General features: G+C 41.8%; 1 protein-coding gene across 1 annotated transcript in view; it reads left to right on the forward strand.

Annotated features, from left to right (window-relative positions):
• The window catches only part of LOC110608950 (exopolygalacturonase-like), a 39,555-nt gene extending 14,505 nt beyond the window's left edge, over positions 1–25,050 (forward strand). Inside the window, exons 4-8 of the mRNA XM_021748229.1 lie at positions 19,192–19,587; positions 21,141–21,194; positions 24,370–24,440; positions 24,729–24,798; positions 24,892–25,050. Of these exons, the coding sequence (XP_021603921.1) occupies positions 19,192–19,587; positions 21,141–21,194; positions 24,370–24,440; positions 24,729–24,798; positions 24,892–25,050 (750 nt within the window). The remainder of the gene's footprint in view (positions 1–19,191; positions 19,588–21,140; positions 21,195–24,369; positions 24,441–24,728; positions 24,799–24,891) is intronic.
• Positions 25,051–26,133: the final 1,083 nt, after the last annotated feature.

The following is a 26,133-nucleotide window of genomic DNA, read 5'->3' on the forward strand; positions in this document are numbered from 1 at the left end:
AGCTGTCTGCTGGGGCTGGCCCATAAAAGGTGCTCTAGGACACTCCCGAGCTATGTGTCCCTCCTGTCCACATCTGAAACATGCATTAGTCCCAGCTCGACACACTCCCCTGTGCGGCCTTCCACATCGCTGGCATTCTATACCATCTGAGCCTGAGCTCGAGCCACCGCCAAATCCCAGACCGGATTTCAACTTATTCCAAAACTTATTCTTCTTCGGCTTCTTGGTGGTGTTATCCCACCTCTTCTTACTTGAGCTCTGAGAAGAGAGATCTGGCCCTCCTCTGCCTGGGGTCTTAACCCCTGAAGACTGGGTCACTGACTGCTTCACTGACCCCTCAACTATAGCACTCGCCTCCATCCTTCGAGCCATATCCACCACAGTGTGGAAACTTTCTCTCTCAACTGACTGGATCAACGAGGAGTACCTAGAATGCAGCTTCATAACATACCTCTTGGCTTTCTTCGTATCTGTATCTAGAGCTTGCCCTGAAAAAGGCAATAGCTCAAAGAATTTATCCGTGAACTCCTCTACACTCATGTGCTCTGTCTGCCTCAGTTGCTCAAACTCAATCATTTTCAGTTCTCTAGAATTATCTAGAAAAGCCCATCCAATGAACTCATTCGCAAATTCTTCCCATGTCATGCCGTCTAGTCTCAGGTCCACATAACACTTGAACCATTCTCGTGCCTTCTTGCACTTTAAGGTGAACCCTGCCATCTGAATGGCCCTGCTATCATCCGCCCCTAGCTCATCAGTTATTGTCTTCACTACTCTCAGATACTCAAAGGGGTCATCCCCTGACTTGTATTTGGGAGCATCCAGCTTGAGGTAATCTGTCATCTTTACTTTGCTCCCACCGGCTAAGCTAGGTCTAGAAGGTTGAGTAACTGGGGCTGCTGGTTCTGTAGGTGGTGGAGGTGGGGGTGCAGCATTCCCCGAGGTGGGGTTTGCTGGGTTTGGATAGAAGGGTGAGGGTGGATAAGCTGGGTACTGTGTGTAAGGTGGATAGAAAGGTGGATAAGGCATGTAGGTAGGGTAGGGGTTAAAGCTGGAATAATCCGATGTGCCTCCCATCGGATACCCTGAACCCTGTGGGAAGGGTGGATAGTGGGGTGGAAAACCATACCCCGAGGCCTGAACGCCTCCCTGAGACTCCCCTGTCCCTTCTTCCTCTATGCTCACATCCAGGTTCCCATCCCTCCTCTGATCCTCTTCCATAACCTCCCTCACATCTGAAGAATTTCCTCCTCTATCAGTCCCCCTTCTGCTAGCATCAAAAGACCTTCTAGGGTCCCTTGACACTCTTTCTCTGTTTGCTCTACAAGACATTGCCCTAGGCAATGTAGGAGGACGGGCGCTCGTGCCCTCATCCTCAGGTGGCACTCCAGTCAATCGTGCAGATCGACGAGTTCCTCTCATCCTGTTTTCTAAAACACAGTACACATAACATAAACATTAGCATCATATGGTTCAAGTGGGCAAGCATGAACCCTCATCGCATACACATCAATCATATCATAGCATCAATGCACATGTATATAATCATGGCATTTCACATCATCATACAAGACAGGACTCCACATCCTATCCTAGTGGACATGATCTTTCCTATTGTGCTTGACCTTCTAGAACATCTATGAGCCCGACACTCTAGGTCCGATCCTATGAACCTAGGGCTCTGATACCATTCTGTAACGACCCGAAAATCGGACCGCTACCGGCGCTAGGATCCGGGTCGGCTTAAGGCCGCCAAGACCCGTAGCAAGCCTAACATACATCCTGTGAACCTGATTAATCCCATACATGATCAACAACATACATACAAAAATTTAAAACTTTTCCTTCATTCATAAGCCAAACTCAACCTGTGCATGCACTGAACATACTCATAATCATAATCATGACCCCTCTGTGGGATCTCATCAATACCCCAATGGGCGATACATCATAAGATGAGTTGGCTTACATGAACATTATAAAACATCCAGGATCATGTATTAAAAGGGATACCTCATACATAATGTCAAGCACAATCTCTAACCTCAAAGTCATTACATGACTAAAACTGTACTTTTACATAACATTAATACATTTATCATGTCCACACTATCTATTACATTCACAAGACTTCCTTACTCTTATGGATCTCCTGGTCTACCCTGTACCTGCAATCCTGGGGAAATGGGAGAGGGGTGAGCTACTAGAGCCCAGTGAGCAGAATAATAAAAACATTTAAATCATATGGATCATGGAATGCATCACATCACAGCTAAATCACATCAAGGATGAACTTGTCACCAATGGCCCTCTACATAGTCCAACTGTGCCAGAACGTAGAATGGGTCCTGGTCTTTCCCTTACATATCATAACATAACAGTGTCTAACTGTGCCAGAACGTAGAATGGGTCCTGGTCTTTCTCTTACATAGTGCCAGCGAACGTAGAATGGGTCCCACTGGTCTTACTTTCCGTACCGTACATATCACATCGTCATATCATAGATCAAGGGCTATGGATCATCCAACATTCATCCACATCAACATTCAAATGTGCAATGCAACATATTCGTGGATTCTAATGCAAACAACCTAAAACATCACATGGCATTCATGATGCATGTATATGCTCAAAACTGTATAATTGTTTTACTTAAAATATAAAGGTTTATTCCACTCACCTCTGGGTAGCTCTGACCAGACACTGGGGCAAAATACTCACTGCTGAGGTCCTCGGTTCCTCGGGTCCGAACCTACACAGGTGGACTCAAATGAGGGACCAAACATACATGAACATAACTCTAACTATTCCCCAAAAACCCCCTAAAACATCATGGAATAATCATAGAAAAACATGCAAGAAAGGGCTGGACAGGGCACTTTCGGCGGCAGGTTCGGCGGCCGAAAGTCCCTCCAGAGCCGAAAGCCAGGTAGGTTCGGCGGCACCTTCGGCGGCCGAAACTCCCAGACAGAGGCGAAACTCATGCATGTTCGGCGACACCTTCAGCGGCCGAAAGTGCCAGACAGAGATGAAAGTCTCCTTTCGGGGGCAAGCTTCGGCAGCCGAAGGCTGCCTCCACAAGCACGTTCGGCGGCCAAAAGTTCCTTCGGCTGCCGAACCTGGTTTCTCCCAAAATGGCAGAAACTCAGCTCCCCTAAGCATTTATACCTCCAAAACTATCCAACATGCATAAACCTATTCTACAACACTCAAACACAAGCATGCAAGCTCCTAGGGGCATCAAACCATCAAAACCCCAACTACAACACAACAAACAACTCACATTGTTCATAAACACATATAAAACCCATAAACCTAACCATGAGCTAAACATGCATTTTACCCCATAGATCTTGCATAAAACTTACTTTAAACATAGAATGAGTTTAAGATCGGCTCTTACCTCTTGTAGATCGAGGGAGAGACGCCCTAAACTCGGAGGTGGGAGGTTTTGAGTTCTTGAGCCTCAAAGCTCCAAAACTTTGCTCAAAGCTTGAAAATCTTCAAAACAAGTTAAAAACTCATGAAAATCGAGTAATATGGGAAGGAAAGAACTCAAGATCGGTGAGGGGCGGCGGAGAACTCACCTTGGCCGGAAATGGGGAGAAAGCTCGCCCATTTTTGGCTAAGGGACCCTTTTATAGTGGCTGGCCAGGCCACGTTCGGGGGCCGAACGTGCCTCCGCATGCATGCCATGTTCGGCGGCCGAACTTGAGGTTCGGCGGCCGAACCTGGACTTTCCTCACCTATGCTTTCGGGGGCCTAAAGGCGCTCCTGAAGGCATGCATGTTCGGCGGCCGAACTTGAGGTTCAGCGGCCGAACCTAAGTTTTCCTTCAAGGTTATTTTTATACAAAAACTCATTTCCATTTTACTTAAAACCATGAAATACCTTTAAACATTTTATGAAAACATACTTCTACCCTACTAGAGGCTTCCGACATCCGAAATTCCACCGGACGGTAGGAGTTCCGATACCGGAGTCTAGCCGGGTATTACATTGAACCCTTTAAATATGTCTTGAGAGGCTGCCTAGGGTTTCTTAGCTGTCCATGTATCTTTTAGAGGCTGCCCAAAATACCCTTGGTCCAAGGTGTGCCATCTATGCACATGTGTGGAGGGAAAAACGTGGGACTTGTCTTCAATTGCAAGGAGTGGGCTCTTTGGTCTTTGCTTCCTGTCCTAGTATCTTCAAGATGCTGCCCTAGTATCTTCAAGATGCTGCCCAAGGTACCCAAGACTTGCCTTCACACTCTCCTTGCCGCCCATGCAGCCTTCTTTGCAATTTGAATTTTGAATGTGCAAGGCATGTGTGGCATGTGTGACTTTCTTTGGCTTCTTTGACAAGGTGAATCTTGAAATTCAAAATTTGAATATGAATCTTGAAGATTTGAATTTAAAAATACTTTCCTTATTTGGCTCTTCATATGTGGCAACTTGAGATTTGGCTTCTTGAATAAGGAAAAGGCTACTTGGAGATTTGAAATTTGAATTTCAAATTGCTTTGGCTGAATGTTCTTTCCATATTTGCCACTTTCCTTATTTAGCTTGACTTGATTCCAACTTGGCAGGCTTGCTCTCCTTTGCTCCATTTAAGGCAGTTTTAAGGGGATTTTCTCCAAAATGTCCTTTTTCACCATTTTCTGCAAAACAATGCCAAGAGCACTAAATTAATTAGAAATCATGTAAATAATCATCAATAATATCAAGAGAAAATGGACTAAAATATGTTCTATCAAATACCCCCACACATAGCCTTTTGCTTGTCCTCAAGCAAATAAACATAGTCAAATAAGCTTTCTTTGCTGTATATCCTTATTTCCACTTAAGCTCTTACTCAAGACACCTATTTTGAATCATTGCAGTGAAGAATATATGCATGAAGATTACTCACCTTCTTTCCTTGTTTCCCTTTGCTTACCATGGCTAGGATTTGTTTTACTCAAGAGAGATCATATATGCACATATTATTTGTTCAGATAAGACTTTTTCTAGCTTTCAGAGTGACTTGCCCTTACCTTGAAGTACTTTATTCAGCTTTTTGCACTTTTAATTTTGCTTGAACAAGTCACCAACCTTTTGATGTGAAGGTACATATTTGTGATACCCACCCCCAGTTACTCAGTTGGTCACCTGTCTAAGTGGCTACTAGCTCTATTCATAGTCTTTTGACCATTGGAACAGTTTTCAATTTGTGCTTTTGAAGTCTAAGCCTTTGTGAATTTCTTTCTCTCAATGATTTTGGCAAATCAACACCAATTGCTAAATCAAGTCATGTTAAGTTCATTCACACAATTTTCAGTTCATTCTCTCTAATGAGTGTCATCAATATATTTTTCACCATGGCAAACTCTAAGATTCAATTCAAAAGGCAATTCTCAAACATGAATATAACTCACTGCAATTGATTCAACATAAGTTTAAAGAGTCATCACATCAATGGGGTCATGGAAAGAAAAACTCATCCAACATAGTTCATCAGTTTGAGTAGAGAAAAACAAAAAGAAGAAGAAGAAGGTTGTGGTTGTGTGTGTGTTATTTAAAGCATAAATTAAAAAATAACTGAAAGGAAAATCGCAAAAATTGAAAGGAAGAAGAAAAAAATTTCGCAGACTGACTGTAACAAGCAAAATCGCAAATCTGAAAGGAGAAAGGAGAAGAAGAGGAAAAGAAGAAGAAGAGAAGAAGAGAAGAAGAAGAGATATGCACCCCCACACCTAAATCATGCATTGTCCTCAATCTATAAGAAACATAAAAGAACAAAGGAAACTGAGTACTCCCCTGGGGTGTAAGGTGTATGGTGCGATCCACTTAGGCAGAATGAGTGACGAACAGATTTTCGTCTAGGAAGTCTTCCTTAACTGGATAAGGCGCAGAGCTAGATGGGAGCCGGCTGAGGTGGTCAGCCACAAGATTTTCTTTTCCTTTCTTGTCTCTTATCTCCAGATCAAACTCTTGTAATAGAAGGATCCATCGAATGAGTCTCGATTTTGCTTCCTTTCTCTTGATCAAATATCGCAAAGATGCATGTTCAGAATAGACAATGACTTTGGTCCCCAAGAGATATGATATGAATTTCTCTAAAGCAAATACAATAGCTAAGAGCTTCTTTTCTGTTGTTGTATAGTTGCTTTGTGTAGCATCCAGTGTGCAAGAGGCATAGTGAATGATGTGGGGTGAGTTTCCCACACGGTGCCCCAAGACTGCTCCTACTGCATAGTTGCTTGCATCACACATGATTTCAAAGGGCATGTTCCAATCAGGTGCTTGAATAATCGGGGCAGTCACAAGCAATTTCTTTATCAGATCAAATGCAGTTTTGCAACCTGTATCAAAATCAAATGTCACATCTTGTTGGAACAATTTACATAAAGGTTGTGTGATTTTGGAGAAATCTTTTATGAATCTCCTATAGAATCCTGCATGACCAAGGAAAGAACGGACTTCTTTTACATTAGCAGGATAAGGTAGATTTTTAATTGTGTCTACCTTAGCTTTGTCTACTTCAATTCCTTTAGCTGAAACAACATGTCCTAATACCATACCTTGATTAACCATAAAATGACACTTTTCATAATTAAGCACAAGGTTAGACTCAAGGCATCTCTGTAGGATATTTTCCAGGTTGGCAAGGCATTCCTCAAAGGAGTTACCATGCACTGTGAAGTCATCCATGAACACTTCAATTGTCTTACCCATATAGTCAGAGAATATGCTCATCATGCATCGCTGAAAGGTGGCAGGCACATTGCATAGTCCGAATGACATTTTTCTAAAAGCAAAAGTGCGAAAAGGACAAGTGAAGGTAGTCTTCTCTTGGTCCTCTGGTGCAACTGGAATCTGATAAAAACCTGAATAACCATCAAGACAACAATAATGGGACTTACCTGCAAGCCTTTCTAGCATCTGGTCAATGAAAGGTAGTGGGAAGTGGTCTTTCCTTATTGCAGCATTGAGCTTCCTATAGTCCATGCACACTCTCCATCCATTCTAAACTCTTGTGGGAACAAGTTCTCCTTCACCATTTGGCACAATGGTAATCCCAGTTTTCTTTGCGACTACATGCACAGGACTCACCCATTTGCTATCAGAGATTGGGTATATGATACCTGCATCAAGGAGCTTGACTATTTCTTTCTTTACTACCTTCATCATAGGTGGGTTCGGTCTTCTTTGAGCATCTCTGAATGGTTTGCATTCCTCCTCCATGTGTATTCTATGCATGCAGGTGGAAGGAGAAATACCTTTTATATCATCTATGGTCCACCCTATGGCTCCTTTATGCTTCTGCAGTAGTTTCAAGAGGCTTGGTTCTTCATGTTGGCTTAACTCATTGGACACTATTACTGGTAGTGTCTTGTCAGCTCCCAAGTATAAGTATTTCAGATGGCCTGAAAGAGGCTTCAGATCTAATTCTGATGCTTTCTGACTGGTGTTCTGCGTTGGACTCTTTTCAATTGTTTCTTGTGCAAGTTCTGACTGCAGGGGCGGACTAGAAGAGCTTGCTTGCGTTGGAGGATGTGGAGCGAGGTTTGGCGGCCGAAAGGAAGTGGAGTTCGGCAGCCGAAAGGCAGTGGATTCAGTCTGTGATGGGAGCTGAGGTGAAGGATTCGGCGGCTGAAAGGAAGTGGAGTTCGGCGGCCGAAATGTCATGGCTTCAGTTTGCGCAGGTCCTTCCTGAAGTGGTGCGACTGACTTTCCTTTATCCTGCACTTGACTGCAAACTACCTGTTGGATGCTACAGACTATTTCCTTAAGTTTTGGCTCTTTCTGGCTCTCAATCTGTACCTGATCAGTATCTCTGCAGAAATCACTGTTAAGAATATTGTAACAGCCCGGAAACCGGTACCCTCTTTGTAACGGCCCAAACTGCTCGGCACTAGGATCCAGATCGGCTTAAGGCCGCCGGGACCCGTAGTAAGCCTGCTATGAACTCTGTGTACCTGTTAAAATCCCATACATGATCCGACTGGACTATTACGTTTTAAAACTTGTCTTTAAAACTACCAGACTTAACCTTTAAAACACTGTACCATAGGTCCAATCATATGAACCAAATGCTCAGATATACTAATCTGAACTAGCCCTCTGGCTATCTATAATACACCAGTGATGCTTTACCAAGTAACCTCCATACCCTATGCGCTCTGCAGCATAGAACCCACTCTGTAAGGGTCAGCATATCATAAGTTAACTTGGCTACCATAGAGTCACAGGAATCAAACCTGATCTTCTCTATTGGCCTCTCTATGGATCACAGGAATCAAACCTGGTCTTTCCTCCGCACTGGTCTTGGGTCAAGGGAATTAAACCCTGTCTTCCCTCACAGTTATAATTCACTGGGTTTTCGAAACACAACATGTTATTAAGCCTGGTTTGACTCATTGCTCATCATTAAACTGAAAACAGGATACATGCATAGACAAGGGATAAAACATACTATAGGCAAAGCACATACTAAACCACAAGCACACTATCTAACTGTTTATTACATCTGTAATACATAGCTCTTTAATTTACATCATGTCCACACTAACTATACATAAGCATACTGAAGCCATAACTCTGTTGCTTCTCACTTCCCAGCTACTCTGACCCTGCAAAAACTGGGATTAAGGGAAAGGGATGAGCTTCTAAAGCCCAGTGAGTAGAAACACTGAAAACAGTTCATTCATACGCACTATATATGAAAATGCATCACAACACAAACATCTCAATATATCTTGGATTAGACATGACCCCAAAACTCCCTCGACGGGCTATTGAAGTCGCCTTGGTCCAATCCCCACTAAGGTAGACATGACCCCAAAAATACCCTCTGTCAACACTGGCCCCCCCAAAGGAGCTACACAGGGCATTCCAACAAGTAATTGCCCAACTGACCTGACACAATGACAGGAGCCGAAGCTTAGGCTATTGGAGTCGCCTGGGTCCACCTAATCTCTGATCACATAATATGCAATGCTTCACATTCGTGATTCTAATGCAATCACCCTAATACATATCATAGCATTCATGATGCATGAACTATGCTAAAGCATTATGTTTCTTTAATAAAAGATTAAGTTTAGTTCTACTCACCTCTGCTCCTCTGGCAGAAACTGTACTGACTCTGCAACTGCTAATCCTGACGACCTCCCTGAACTGTCGGGTCCACTCCTACACAAATGGACTCGAATGAGGTGTCAAGCATACTCTTACCAACTCTTAAACAACTCCCCAAAACCCCTTTAAAAGCTCATAAAACAATCACATAAAGTATGCATAGGAAAAGCTAGGCAGGACACCTTCGGCGGCACCTTCGGCGGCCGAATGTGCTGGACAGATCCGAAAGTCCATTCTTTCGGAGGCAACCTTAGGCAGCCGAAACTGCCTTCACAAGGGGTTCGGCGGCCGAATCCTCCCTTCGGCGGCCAAACCTGAGTTCATCCAGAACTCAGCTTCGTGCACAACCATCTCCTGCCAAGCACCAACTCTATACAATCCTGCATACACAACTCCTCAACTTGCATATACTCTGGTATATGCTCAAAGGGGTCCAAAACTACCTATTAACCCCAACAAAACAGCAACTATAACACATAATCATGCTTACACCATTAAAACATCAAAAACTCAACTTTAAAACCTAAACATGCCACTCTACCCTTAACCACTTTAAAAGCTATTAGAAATCATTAAAACAAGTATAAAGACTTCCCTTACCTCCTGAAAACAGAAGCTGGACAACCTAAACACCAAACTATGCACCAACACCTCTTTCCCTTCACCAAAACCCCAAAACTCTCTTCTTTTGTTTCAAAACGTTCTAAACACTTTACCACCCTCAAACCTGTGCATGAGTGATTAAAAGTGTATAGATGAGTCATGGGAGACGTGGCATAACCCTCTAGCCATGATCTGGAGGCAACAGCTGGCCAAACCACGGACCGAGGCGCATGCACAGCTTAGCCGACCACCCCAGCTTCGGCTGCCGAAACTGCATGCAAAACCATGCAACTTTCGGAGGCCGAACATAAACTTCGGGGGCCGAACATTGGGCACTTTCGGCGGCCGAACTTAACATTCGGGGGCCGAACATGACAGAAACTCCTTTGGCCATTTCTCCCGAAAACTCAACTATTTCCTAATCAAACCGTGAAAATACTTTAAAACATTTTAGAAAACCTTCACTCTACCCTCAGGAAACCTCTGACATCCTTGAATCCCACCGGACGGTAAGAATTCCGATGCCGGGTTTAGCCGGGTATTACAATCTACCCCCCTTACAAAAACATTCGTCCTCGAATGTTAAAAACAAACAAACAAACAAAGAACATCAAGCTCTTAAACTACTCTTAAACTTCACAGCTTCAGCTGCGCTACTCTGATCATTACTCCTCTTTCTCTTTATCTTTTCTTAACTTTCATTTCCTAACTCTCAATAGGTGATACTCAAATCTCGGATTACATCAAAATAATAATCAACTCTTTTATCAAATCAGCTAGTAGATCATCATTCTTACCTAAACTAATCTCTTGGTGAAACTCTCAGTCTTTAATTCTTTCAACAGATACCAATCTGTACTCTGATCATACCAGTCTGTAAAACCACTCAACTTTAATTAGAACAGCTAGTAGATCATTCAATCCTATCTAGGAATACCTGTAACTGCTTAGTAGTGATCTTGTTACCTGACAACAGTTATAACAAAATCCCAAGAGTCTATCTTTCGTTTTCCACAACAACACTGGAATCTTCCAGGGTGAGGTACTAAGTCAGATACACCCTTTATCTACTAAGCTCTCTTATACTTTTCTGACTCTTCTGAACTCTCTCTTTCTCTGCAGGTGCCATCCTGTAGGGTAGAAGGAAAGAAATGATTCCGCGTCCAGATATCATTCTCATTCCAAACTCTAATTCCCTAACAGATGGTAAACCTGACAGCTATTCTGGGAAACATCTAGAACTCTCTTCTAGTAAAGGGCACTGAGGCTGATTCCCTGTCCTGACAAACTTACTCACAACCCTCTGATATCCTTTCCTGAATAACCATGAGCCTGATGGACTGACATTAACTTCTAGGCACCACTAGACACTGTCCCACTAAAGGACTGCCTCTGATCCATCCTTAGCTCTGAACGTTGCTACCTTGTCTCTGTGGACTCAGGTAGTACTGTGAGTAGCTAGCCAATCCGCCCTAGGTTGACACCAAGAGTCACCCCTAGAACCATAAGGTCAGCTGGAAGGCATCGCCTACTCTCTATACACTCTGAACTGTACTATCTGACTCTGCATCAGATGGATCATACTCAGGTCCACTGACCTAAAGAAAACACTCTAAGCCTAAAAGTCATCAAACCCATCCTATCAACAGCTCACAACAACAGGAAAAGCGAAACACTAGGGTCCAACACAAACAGCATACACATCCGAATACTCACAAGCAAACGTACCTAACGTCGCCGTATTCGATATGTTAGCCTCCTATTACGTCAGGGTAAAGATCCAGGCTAAAGCTAATGGAACTTCTCTCGGGAATCTGCTGAAGGAAAGGCTCACCCTTTTCCTTGCCTCACTACCACCCAATCCCAGACTAATTCTAATCTCTTTCTAAGATCACTGTTACTTTTTCTTTTCCTCTTTTTCTTTTTCTGATCTATCTCTCTCAATCCCACTAGGGTCCACAAAAGAACCATACACATCAAAACTCTCAAAATGAGCATACCTGGCATCACTGAATCTGATGGGACTATCCCCTGCTGAACAGCTCTACCAGAAAATGTCTGCCGGGACTGAATCATCCAAGGCATCGTACGACACTCACGAATCACATGTCCCTCCTGACCACATCTATAACATCCTGTCATGCCAACAAGACAAACTCCCTTATGAAATCTTCCACACCTCAAACATTTTGGTCTATCTATACCAGAACTCGAATCAACACCACCACCAGAACTAAGTTCTTTCCTATCCCAATATTCTCTTTTCTTTTTCCCTTTAAGACCCCTAACCTTTTTCTTTTTAGCTTTCCCCCACTTTGCTCCTTTCCAGGTAGCTGTACTCCAAGTGGAAGGATCATTTTCTCCTGTACCTGACATTTTGGTATCCTTGGTCTGAGCATCATCTAAAGACTCGTCATCCATATTCACCTGTAATCCTACATCCTTTCTTTGCACATCTATTCCCAACTCTCTCCTATTTCCTAAATCCATGCCTCCTCTATTTTCATCAAAAGATGCTTCAGACGGATCTGAATCAATCTGCGGACTAACACCACTCATCTTAGCTATCCTGAAGAACAACACAAGAAACAAACATTAGCACACATAGAGTTCATATGAAACACATGAACATCAAACATATACATGCATACATAGCATCACATTAATACCCATGAATATACATGTGCATTTCACATCAGTATGCAAAACAAAATTCAACATCCTTATTTTAGTGGACATGATTTTCCTTAATGTGCTTGCCTTACTATGATTCTAGACCAACCTCTTTCCGATGTGGGACCTCGCTAATCCTTGAACAAAAATGCTCAACACACCGTACTTAAGAGGCCCTATGCTCTGATACCATCTGTAACAGCCCGGAAACCGGTACCCTCTTTGTAACGGCCCAAACTGCTCGGCACTAGGATCCAGATCGGCTTAAGGCCGCCGGGACCCGTAGTAAGCCTGCTATGAACTCTGTGTACCTGTTAAAATCCCATACATGATCCGACTGGACTATTACGTTTTAAAACTTGTCTTTAAAACTACCAGACTTAACCTTTAAAACACTGTACCATAGGTCCAATCATATGAACCAAATGCTCAGATATACTAATCTGAACTAGCCCTCTGGCTATCTATAATACACCAGTGATGCTTTACCAAGTAACCTCCATACCCTATGCGCTCTGCAGCATAGAACCCACTCTGTAAGGGTCAGCATATCATAAGTTAACTTGGCTACCATAGAGTCACAGGAATCAAACCTGATCTTCTCTATTGGCCTCTCTATGGATCACAGGAATCAAACCTGGTCTTTCCTCCGCACTGGTCTTGGGTCAAGGGAATTAAACCCTGTCTTCCCTCACAGTTATAATTCACTGGGTTTTCGAAACACAACATGTTATTAAGCCTGGTTTGACTCATTGCTCATCATTAAACTGAAAACAGGATACATGCATAGACAAGGGATAAAACATACTATAGGCAAAGCACATACTAAACCACAAGCACACTATCTAACTGTTTATTACATCTGTAATACATAGCTCTTTAATTTACATCATGTCCACACTAACTATACATAAGCATACTGAAGCCATAACTCTGTTGCTTCTCACTTCCCAGCTACTCTGACCCTGCAAAAACTGGGATTAAGGGAAAGGGATGAGCTTCTAAAGCCCAGTGAGTAGAAACACTGAAAACAGTTCATTCATACGCACTATATATGAAAATGCATCACAACACAAACATCTCAATATATCTTGGATTAGACATGACCCCAAAACTCCCTCGACGGGCTATTGAAGTCGCCTTGGTCCAATCCCCACTAAGGTAGACATGACCCCAAAAATACCCTCTGTCAACACTGGCCCCCCCAAAGGAGCTACACAGGGCATTCCAACAAGTAATTGCCCAACTGACCTGACACAATGACAGGAGCCGAAGCTTAGGCTATTGGAGTCGCCTGGGTCCACCTAATCTCTGATCACATAATATGCAATGCTTCACATTCGTGATTCTAATGCAATCACCCTAATACATATCATAGCATTCATGATGCATGAACTATGCTAAAGCATTATGTTTCTTTAATAAAAGATTAAGTTTAGTTCTACTCACCTCTGCTCCTCTGGCAGAAACTGTACTGACTCTGCAACTGCTAATCCTGACGACCTCCCTGAACTGTCGGGTCCACTCCTACACAAATGGACTCGAATGAGGTGTCAAGCATACTCTTACCAACTCTTAAACAACTCCCCAAAACCCCTTTAAAAGCTCATAAAACAATCACATAAAGTATGCATAGGAAAAGCTAGGCAGGACACCTTCGGCGGCACCTTCGGCGGCCGAATGTGCTGGACAGATCCGAAAGTCCATTCTTTCGGAGGCAACCTTAGGCAGCCGAAACTGCCTTCACAAGGGGTTCGGCGGCCGAATCCTCCCTTCGGCGGCCGAACCTGAGTTCATCCAGAACTCAGCTTCGTGCACAACCATCTCCTGCCAAGCACCAACTCTATACAATCCTGCATACACAACTCCTCAACTTGCATATACTCTGGTATATGCTCAAAGGGGTCCAAAACTACCTATTAACCCCAACAAAACAGCAACTATAACACATAATCATGCTTACACCATTAAAACATCAAAAACTCAACTTTAAAACCTAAACATGCCACTCTACCCTTAACCACTTTAAAAGCTATTAGAAATCATTAAAACAAGTATAAAGACTTCCCTTACCTCCTGAAAACAGAAGCTGGACAACCTAAACACCAAACTATGCACCAACACCTCTTTCCCTTCACCAAAACCCCAAAACTCTCTTCTTTTGTTTCAAAACGTTCTAAACACTTTACCACCCTCAAACCTGTGCATGAGTGATTAAAAGTGTATAGATGAGTCATGGGAGACGTGGCATAACCCTCTAGCCATGATCTGGAGGCAACAGCTGGCCAAACCACGGACCGAGGCGCATGCACAGCTTAGCCGACCACCCCAGCTTCGGCTGCCGAAACTGCATGCAAAACCATGCAACTTTCGGAGGCCGAACATAAACTTCGGGGGCCGAACATTGGGCACTTTCGGCGGCCGAACTTAACATTCGGGGGCCGAACATGACAGAAACTCCTTTGGCCATTTCTCCCGAAAACTCAACTATTTCCTAATCAAACCGTGAAAATACTTTAAAACATTTTAGAAAACCTTCACTCTACCCTCAGGAAACCTCTGACATCCTTGAATCCCACCGGACGGTAAGAATTCCGATGCCGGGTTTAGCCGGGTATTACAAATATCATCTTGATTTTCACCAAAAATTTCCTGGCTCAAACAGTCGACAATATCAAGACCATAAACAGGGGACATATCATGTGGGTATTTCATAGCATCATAGACATTGAATTTAATGACTTTCCTTTCAAACTCCATAGTCAAAGTACCATCATGCACATCAATCTTAGTTCTAGCAGTACTCAAGAAAGGACGTCCAAGAAGGATGTCAGAACTAGTATTGCAACTATCTTCCTTAGTATCAATCACATAAAAATCTGCAGGAAAGATAAGTTCATCTACTTGGACTAACACATCTTCTAGAACACCCATGGGATATACCACATATCTATCAGCTAATTGAATCACAACTCTTGTGTCCTTTAGTGCACATGCATTCAGAGATTTATAGATGAAAAGAGGCATGACATTTATGGATGCACCAAGATCACACATGGCTTTCTTAATTCCAACATTCCCAATCTTGCAAGAAATAGTAAACATACCTTTGTCTTTGCATTTAGTAGGGAGTTCTCTTTTAATCACAGCAGTGACAACTTCACCTACACTTACTTTTTCTCTCTTAGCTAGCTTTCTTCTATTGGTGCAAAGTTCTTTCAGAAATTTTGCATACCTGGGAATCTGCTTAACAGCATCTAGCAGTGGTATGTTGATTTCCACTTTTCTGAAAGTCTCAAAAATCTCCTTTTCTTCCTTTTCTTTTTGTGTTCTTTCAAATCTTTTTGGAAAAGGAGGTGGAATGTGAAAATGTACCTTTGGATTAGTCTTCTGCGCAGGTGGTGTTTCAGATTGTGCTGGAGAGGCTTCGGGTTGCATTGGTTCTTGCGCAAATGGTGTCTCAGATTGCGCAGGTGGTGCTCTTTCATTAGTCTTGACCTCTTGTAGCTCCTTCCCACTTCTCAAAGTAATAGCACTGACATTCTGTCTAGGGTTAGTTTCAGTTTGAGAAGGAAGCTTACCTTGGGATTCAACTTTGCTCATGAACGCGGTTACTTGTCCCATCTGTTGTTGGAGAGTCTGCACAGAGTTTGTAAGTGTCTCCATCATCTTTTCGAGGTGCTGACTTGAACTTGAAGGTGCTGTTGGGCTTGATTTCTGTGGTAGTTCTGATAGTTCTGATTATTGTTGGCCCTTCCGTAGCTGAAATTAGGATGGTCTCTCCAACCTGGATTGTATGTGTTGGAATATGGATCATGTCTAGGCTGGTTGTTATATCCTCCAATGGCATTAACTTGCTGGTTGTCTTCTTGTAGTGTAGGACATTGATCAGTTGGATGTCCTACATATGCACAAATACCATATGGCCTAGGTGGGTGGGCTGCTTGAATCTGTTGAACCAGTCCTATGGAAAAATCTTTCATAACAGATGTCAGTTCAGAAATAGAAGGTGAACTTACCTCATTAACTCCTCTCTGCAGTTGCTTTTCTTCTCCATATTGCCTAGATGAGGCTGCAAGTGTGGAGATCAACTCTCGCATCTCCCTAGGTGTCTTGTAAGCAATGGATCCTCCACAAGCTATATCTATGAATCTCCTTTCTGATGAGAGCAATCCCCCATAGAAGAAATGTATGAGGGACCTGTCTGACATATCATGTTGTGGGCAACCTGTACACAGTCTTTCAAACCTTTCCCAATAATCATATAAATCCTCAATTGGTTTCTGTCATATGCTAGTGATTTCTCTTATTATGCCAATTGACTTAGATGTTGGGAAGTATTTGTTCAAAAAGATTTGGACCATATCATCCCAAGAAGTTATAAATCCAGGTGGCAAATAAAATAACCAATCTTTAGCATAGTCATCTAATGAAAAAGGAAAAGCTCTTAACTTAACATGATCTTCAAAAATACCTTGAGGTCTCATAGATGAATAGACAATATTGAACTCTTTCAAGTGCTTGTGTGGGTTTTCATTTTGCAAACCTCTAAATTTAGGGAGAAGATGAATCAAACCTATTTTTAGTTCAAAGGGAACTGTCAGAGGTGGATAGGTGATGCAAAGAGGTGCTTGATCACCTATAGGTGTTGCCAATTCTCTCATGGTTCTTTCTCTTGGCATTGGAGCTCTAATGGCTGGATTTTCTTGAATTATTTAGTCATGGACAGCATGTCCATTATGGGCAGCAGCTTGTACATTAGGTTCAGCCATTGGTGCAAAGTTTGGTTGCTGGAGAAGGGGAGGTTCGGCGGCCGAATGTTGATGAAGTTCGGCGGCCGAATGTTGATGAAGTTCGGCGGCCGAATGTGTGGCAGAAGGTTCAGGCGCATTGGCTTGCTTTTCGAGCCTCCTGATTGTGCGTTCAATTTCCAGATCGTAAGGCAGAGTGTCCCTATGTTCAGATCTGGTCATGATAGAAAAATAAACAAGTTAGAACAATTTCCCAGCAACAGCGCCAATTTTTGACTCGCGGTTGTCGAAGCCGGTCAAAAATAACCTTTCTTGTTATCAACAATTTTACAACTGCAGATAGTGGTAAAGGATCGAATCCACAGAGAATTGTAAACTTATCTATTTTTCTCAACATGACCAAGAGAATTAATTGAATGAGAAACTGAAACCAAGTAACTGAAAGTGGATTAAAAGTAAAGTGCAGTAAAAGTAAAAAAATGGGAGGGGAGTTTGAGATCGATTTGATTAGCAAACTACGGGCATCAATTAAATGAGCAAGTAATAATTAAATAGAAGAGAAATCTAATATGAGAAAGGTCTAGTTGAAGATATGGATCCACCTTAGTTATTTGGATTGATCATTGAAACTTATGTTCTCTTGATTGATTCAATAGATTAGTTATGGAGGTGGAAAACGCTTCTCACCACCATGTCTCTCCTTATCATTAAATCAATTAGGGAACGTCCTCTAATCAATTACTAATTAACAAATTGCCAAGGAACGTCCTTGGGTCATAGGCATCAAAACAATTGTCAATTGCATGAAGAAAGAGAGAGATCCAATCCTAGCTGCTCAAACGCATGAGATGTTGCTAGATCATACAATTCCTTAGTTTTTACACCAAGCCTTCTTATGTTAGAATAATTCCAGCAATTACGGACTAAAAATTATCCTAACTAACAATCAATTACCTTACAATCAAGAATCAAGTGGCCAATTTGATCAAAACAACAAATTAATCATAGATTCAAACACACAATTGCATGAATATTGAACTAATCAAAGACAAATAGTTTATGTTCAGATCTCACAATCCATAAAACAACCTTAGTTTCAACCGATCTTCAACTAGAATAAAAGGTTTCAGCCACTCATGGCTGAAACAAAAATCAAAACCAAGAAGAGAAGATGAAAAGGTGAACCAATTTCTTAAAAGGGATGAGAGGAGCGTCGGTCCTTGCTTGGCCGAATGGGGGGAGAGGATTCTGCCTCTCTTGGTCTTCTTGAAGCCTTTAAATATGTCTTGAGAGGCTGCCTAGGGTTTATTGGCTGTCCATGTATCTTTTAGAGACTGCCCAAAGTACCCTTGGTCCAAGGTGTGCCATCTATGCACATGTGTGGAGGGAAAAACGTGGGACTTATCTTCAATTGTAAGGAGTGGGCTCTTTGGTCTTTGCTTGCTTCCCTAGTGTCTTCAAGATGCTGCACAAGGTACCCAAGACTTACCTTCACACTCTCCTTGCCGCTCATGCACTAATAAGGAAGGTGGAGCCTTCTTTGCAATTTGAATTTTGAATGTGCAAGGCATGTGTGGCATGTGTGACTTTCTTTGGCTTCTTTGGCAAGCTAAATCTTGAAATTCAAAATTTGAATATGAATCTTGAAGATTTAAATTTCAAAATACTTTCCTTATTTGGCTCTTCATATATGGCAACTTGAGATTTGGCTTCTTGAATAAGGAAAAGCCTACTTGGAGATTTGAAATTTGAATTCTAAATTGCTTTGGCTGAATGTTCTTTCCATATTTGCCACTTTTCTTATTTAGAACTTTCCTTATTTAGCTTGACTTGATTCCAACTTGGCAGGCTTGCTCTCTTTTGCTCCATTTAAAGCAGTTTTAAGGGGATTTTCTCCAAAATGTCCGTTTTTACCATTTTCTGCAAAACAATGCTAGAGCACTAAATTAAGCAGAAATCAAGTAAATAATCATCAATAATATAAAGAGAAAATGGACTAAAATATGTTCTATCAATAATGTTTCCTTTATGTGCTTCTTGTCCCTTTAAAAACATGCTAGAGCTTACGGTTTGACTTCATCACCAACAGCGTAGTTCAGGACGTAACATCGCTCGATAGTAAGAATTTCCATGTCAATGTTCTAGATGGCAAAAACCTTACTTTCGATCACTTCACGATCACTGCACCAGGAGATAGCGTCAATACAGATGGAATTCACATTGGGCATTCAAATAGGATCAACATTATTAATTCAAATATTGCCACCGGCAATGACTGCATCTCCATTGGTGGTGCCAGCGAACAAATAAGGATAAAAAACGTACGATGTGGACATGGACATGGCATTAGCATGGGAAGTTTAGGGAAGACCACTGATGAATTTGTCTCTGGAATTTTTGTAAGGAACTGCACCTTCTATGACACCGACAATGGAGTGAGAATTAAGACATGGCCGGCATTACATGGTGGCATGGCCTCTGATATGCATTTCGAGGATTTCAAAACTCCAAGTAGCCTTTTCCTTATTCAATAAGCCAAGTCTCAATTTGCCATAAATGAAGAGCCATACAAGGAAAGCATTTTGAAATTCAAATCTCCAAGATTCATATTCAAATTTTGAATTTCAAGATTCAGCTTAGTAAGGAAGCCAAATCCCAAGATCACATGCTTCCCACTTCATGCCATGCACATTCAAAATTCAAATTGCAAAAGGAGGCTCCACCTTCCTTAATTGTGCATGGGCAGCAAGGATAGTGTGAAGACAAGTCTTGGGCACCTTGGGCAGTATCTTGAAGACACTTGGGCAGCAAGCAAAGACCAAAGGCCCCACTCCTTGCACTTGAACACATGTCCCACGTTTTTCCCTTCTCACATGTGTATGGATGGCACATCTTGGACCAAGGGCATTTTGGGCAGCCCCTTGAAGTCTTTTGGGCAGCCTCTTGACACCTTGGGCAGCCTCTTCACTAATTATGAAGCAAGTATCATCTAGGGCAACACTTTTCAAGTATAAAAAGACACATAAAGAGCCTCCCCATGCCTTTTCAAGCCCTCTTTGGAGGCACCTACGGGATTGCAAGTGGCCACATCTCTTCTTCTTTCAGCCATGGGAGGCTGAAACCTTTTATTCTAGTTGAAGATTAGGTGATACTTTAGTTGTTATATGGATTGGGAGACTTGATCAAACATTGTTTAACTTTTGGTTGTTCAATATTTGTGCAATTTCATGCTTGATTTCAATATTGCTTTGTTGTTTAGATCTACGTTGATTCTTTATTGCAAAGTAATAATATGTTAGTTTGGATGATTTAAGTCCGTAATTGCTTGGATTATTCAAACATAAGAATACTTGGTGTAAAAACTAAGAAAATTGTATGATCTAATGACATCTCATGCGTTTGAGTAGTTAGGATTGGATCTCTCTATCTCTTCATGCAATTAACAATTGTTTTGATGCCTAAGGCCCAAGGACGTTCCTTGGCAATTTGTTAATTAGTAATTAATTAGAGGACGTTCTCTAATTGGTTTAATCATAAGGAGAGACATGGTGGTTGTAATACCCGGCTTACTCAGGCATCGAAATTCCTGTAGTCCGGTGGAATTTCGGATGTTGGAGTTGCCAGTAAGGGTTTAAGCAAAGGTTTTCAAAAGGTTTAGCAAAAAGGATTTTGAGTTTTGAAGAGAAAACGGTGAAGGAGACAAAATGCAGTTTCGGCCGCCGAAGGTGATGTTCGGCCGCCGAAAGTGCTTGAGGTTCGGCTTCCGAAAGAAAAGTTCGGCTTCCGAACATTGCATGGTTCGCCTACATGTTTGGCCGCCGAACGTGGTTGACCAGCTCCTCTATAAAAGCCACTTAGGGCGGTGGAAGAGGAAAGTTTTCTCCCTCTTCCCATCCAAGGTGAGCTCATGTCCTCCTTGGCATGATTTCTTAGTTTTTTCATGATTCTTCAAAGTTTTAGTAAGCTTTAACTTGGTTTTGACGGTTTTGAGCAAATTTTGGAGTTGCAGCTTGCAAAGCTTGGTGCTCCACGTTTTGAAGTTGAGGTCACACCAACTCAAGAGGTAAGGGTTGATCTCTACGTTTTATGATGTTTTAAGCATGTTTTATGGATAGTTTTAGGCGTTTTATGGGAAGAAAGGGTTAGATGAGCATGGATGTGCATGGGAGGGTTTTAGGGACCCTTTGTGCACTATGTGTTTATATGTTATTGTTGTTAGAGTTTAAGAGTGTTTTAGGCCTCTTTGGGTATGTTTAGAGGTCTATACATGTCTTGAGGAGGTTTTATGCATGTTGGGTATGTGAGGAAGGGTTGAGGAGAGGTGTTGGTGCATGAACTGGGTTCTGGAAGAACTCAGGTTCGGCCGCCGAAGTGAGTTTCGGCCGCCGAATGCCTTGTGGAGGTGGCTTTGGCTACCGAAGGCTGCTTCCGGAAGGTGGACTTTCGGATCTGTCATGCACATTCGGCCGCCGAAGGTGCCGCCGAAGGTTGAGTTTCGTCTCTGGACGAGACTTTCGGATGCCCAAGGTGCACCCGAAGGGATAGTAATAGGACTTTCGGCCGCCGAAAGTAGAGGTTCGGCCGCCGAAAGTATGTGAGGTTCGTCTCTGGAGGAGACTTTCGGCCGCGGAAAGTGTCGCCGAAGGTGCTCTGTTTTGCCTTCCTTTGCATGAATTGTCATGCATGTTTATGAGGCTTTAGAAGGGTTTTGGGAAGGTGTTTTAGAGTTATGCTAGAGATGTTTAACACCTCATAAGAGTCCTTGTGTGTATGATTTGAGCAGAGAAGAGGTGTTTAGCTACAGTACAAAGTTGGCCCAAGTAGTAGAGCAGAGGCTTCAGGTGAGTGGGACTAACTATGCATGTTTTAAATTAAAGAATGTTTCAGCATGATCCATGCATCATAATTGCCATGTTAATGCTAGGATGGTTAATACTAAAAGATAATAATGTGACGAACATGAGACATGCATCATGAATGCCATGAGATAATAGGTTGTTGCACTAGAACCATGAAGATGCTGCATTGCATAACTGGATAAGTATGCGGATGAATGTTGAATAACCCTTTAGCCCTCAGTATGACATGAAAAGTCGAGAAAAGAGTAATGGAAGAGTCAAGCATAAAGAGTATGAGCAGGGAGGCCTAACCGCCCCTGTTATTGAGTCAGTATAGTCAGGAGGCCTAATCGCCCTGACAAAACGTTTTCAGGAAAGCAGTTTTCATGAGCTAGTCAGGAGGCCTAATCGCCCTGACAAAATGTTTTCAGGAAGTTAGTCAGGAGGCCTAATCGCCCTGACAAAATGTTTTCAGGAAGTTAGTCAGGAGGCCTAATCGCCCTGACAAAATGTTTTCAGGAAGTTAGTCAGGAGGCCTAATCGCCCTGACAAAATGTTTTCATGAGCTAGTCAGGAGGCCTAATCGCCCTGACAAAACGTTTTCAGAACTCAGTCAGGAGGCCTAATCGCCCTGACAAATCTGTTTTCAGAAAGTTAAGTACAAAAGAAATTGTACAAGTGAGTCAGTTAGGAAGAGGGCTATAGGTGACAACTTCTTCCTTGATGTGTATTATTGTAATGTGAAGTATGACAGAAGAGCATGTGTTTTAATGAATGGTTTTTATGGATTCCACTCACTGGGCTTTAGAAGCTCATCCCTCTCCCCTATTCCCAATTTTGCAGGGCCAGTTATAGTGATGGATAATAGGAAGGAGCTATGAGAAGTTAAAGATGGTAGAGACTAAAGTAATGAAGAGTTATGTTTGAGATGTAATGGAATAGATGGTTATGTAAGTGAGGATATGTTATGTTTGTATGCATGTATAGTATAGTTGTGGACATAAGAATGTATGGACATGAGATGTATGAATGTAAAGAGATAAAGTAAAGCTATGAAGAGTATATGAAATATGGTTTAGAGATGTGCTATGCCTAATGTGTAGAGTGATATTATGTCTATGGTTGGCTAATCCTATAAGGGGTACATGATCAATGAGTTTTAAGAAAGGATATGTTTTCATGATGTATGAAATGTTTTCAAGAACGAGTAAGTTTAAAGAGAAAAGATGTTTTAAGGAAGAATGAAATGTCTTACAGAGGATTTTATAGCCAAGCTTAATAAATAAGAGCATGCATGCGTTGAGCTTGGAAAAAATGAAAGAAGAGTTTTTAATCACAGTCCCTCGGGGTAAGCCTGGGGCATTTAAAGGCATAAAGTTTTATGAAAAGAGTAATCATGTAAAGGATTAGACTAGATGTATAGAAGGAATGTCAGGCTTACTACGGGTCTAGGCGGCCTTAAGCCGATCTGGATCCTAGTGCCGAACAGTTTGGAACCGTTACGGAAGGGTACCGGTTTCCGGGCTGTTACAGTGGTGAGAAGCGTCTTCCATCTCCATAACTAATCTATTGAATCTATCAAGGGAAACTAAGTGTCAATGATCAATCCCAACAACTAAAGTGGATCCAACCCTTCAACTAGATCTTTCTCATATTTGATTTCTCTTTATTTCTTTTTACCATTTGCTTCTTTTATTGATTTCAGTTTTAGATCTCTTGAATCAATCTCAAAACCCCCCCATTTTACTTTCAGTTTAGTTGGTTTCAGATTTATCTCGTTTCAATTTATTTGCTTTCAGTTTATTTCGCTTTCAGTTATTTGCTCTCAGTTAATTCTCGTTTCAGTTTATTTCTCTTTTAGTTTCTTTTTGTTTCAGTTAATTCTCTTGGTCTTGATAAGAAAAATAGGTAAGTTCTCAATTCCCTGTGGATTCGATCCTTTCACCACTATCTATAGTTGTAAAACTGCTGATAACCATAAAGGTTATTTTTTACCGGCTTCGACAACTGCGAGTCATTAAGGGCAATTTTGAAAAGATTCAAGGACCGATTATGAATTTAGAAGGTACATGGGACTAATTTTATGAAAATAGAATATTATGTGAAGTGAATAAATCTACCCGTGCTATGATTTAGGATCTACTCAAGCATCATCACTTAAAATCTCTTCAAGAAAGGAAGTCACTGTGACTATGTGTCACGATTAATCGTTGCTCCGTTTCCTTTTCTTTAAAAGGAAACGTGACGCGACTCATAAAAAGTGCACGCGATTTCTACTTATGTGAATTCTAATTTCTTTTATACAATATTTTGGAATATTGCACGGTGCGAGACAAATGAAAATCTAATATTGGCGTTAGAGGGTGATTGTCATGAACAAGTAAGAAATCGCTATATCAGTATGAAAGGCTTAGACGTAAAGATAAGTTTTGCTGCAAACAAATGAAAAACAAGACAATATCTACTTATAGGTTAGACGTTAGTTGGTATTTCTCTATTATGCGTTTTGTTAAAAAGCGACAAAACAATTTTCAATAATAGAACAAAAGTTACAATTAAATAACTTCCCTCTGTTATAAAATCCGGTAACTTTAGATGATTGCTTAGATATAAAAGCTTTCGCAAACAAGGAGATATCCATTCTAATTTGCCGCGCATTTTACGAAAGAACTTAGAAAAGAAAAGGCTTCATGAAGATTACGACCCTAGAGACGTATTTTTCCGACATCTTTGCTATTATTGTTTGTATTTGCTGGTAGAGTTCAATCTGCCATATTTGATGAGAAAAATTACGGTGGTAAAGCCGATGGCAAGCCAGATATTAGAAAGGTGTGCTGACGATTCCTAATTTTGAATTTCGCCGTGATTTTCTTATACCTCATTTTAACTGAACTTTCATCTCCCTTTTTTTTTCATTTTCAGGCATTATTGGGCGGGTGGAAAGAGGCTTGTTCAGCAAAGGGTTCCAACAGAGTTGTAGTACCCAAAGGAACATATTCCATAAGTTTAACTGAATGGTCCATGCAAGGGAGCCATGGAGCTTTAAGTCCAAAGAACCTTGTTGGCATCGATAAACCCTAGCAAGTATGCCAAGGACAACTGGATTACTTTTGCATACATTGATCGATTCAAATTATCCGGTGGTGGAACCTTCGACGGACAAGGGCAAGTTGCTTGGAAGCAAAATAACTGCGGTCGAAATCCAAAATGCAAGAGACTTCCAATTGTAAGTTTAATTGAATCATATATTGTGCATGTATCTATACTGCTTTGTAAGATGATTAATAATGTTTCCTTTATGTGCTTCTTGTCCCTTTAAAAACACGCCAGAGCTTACGGTTTGACTTCATCACCAATAGCGTAGTTCAGGATGTAACATCGCTTGATAGTAAGAATTTCCATGTCTGTAATACCCGGCTAGACTCCGGTATTGGAATTCCTACCGTCCGGTGGAATCTCGGATGTCGGAGACCTCTAGAAGGGTAGAATCATGTTTTATAAAAATGATTTCATGTTTTAATGGTTTTAAGTATGAAATTTAATGAGTTTTGCATGAAAAGTCTTTGGAGGAAAACCCAGGTTCGGCCGCCGAAAGCCAAGTTCGGCCGCCGAACATGCATGCGTTTTGGAGGCACATTAGGCCCCCGAAAGCATGAGTGAGGGAGGTTCAGGTTCGGCCGCCGAAAGTCAAGTTCGGTCGCCGAACATGGTATGGATGCGGAGGCACATTCGGCCCCCGAACGTGGCCTGGCCAGCCACTATAAAAGGGTCACTTAGCCGAAATGGGCGAGCTTTCTCCCATTTTCGGCCACAGCAAGCTTCCGACCTTCCCTTTGCAACTCTTGTGTTCTTCTTCCAAATCTCTTCCATTTTTCTTAAGTTTTAAACTCACATTGCAAGTTTTGAGCATTTAAACCAAGTTTTGGAGCTTTGGGAACTCAGGAGCTCATTTTCGTGGATCTCCAAGTTCAGGTCGTCTCCCTCTCGATCTTCAAGAGGTAAGGGCCGATCTTAAGCTCCTTATGTGTTTTAAATAAGTTTTATGCAAGATCTATGGGTAGAGATGCATATTAGGTTATATGTTGAGTTATGGGTTAATATTGATGTTTTGAACAATGTATGTTGATTTTGTGTGTTTGAAGTGTTGTAGTTGGGGTATATGCT

The sequence above is a fragment of the Manihot esculenta genome, chromosome 18, assembly GCF_001659605.2.
Source record: "Manihot esculenta cultivar AM560-2 chromosome 18, M.esculenta_v8, whole genome shotgun sequence".
NCBI lineage: Eukaryota > Viridiplantae > Streptophyta > Magnoliopsida > Malpighiales > Euphorbiaceae > Manihot > Manihot esculenta.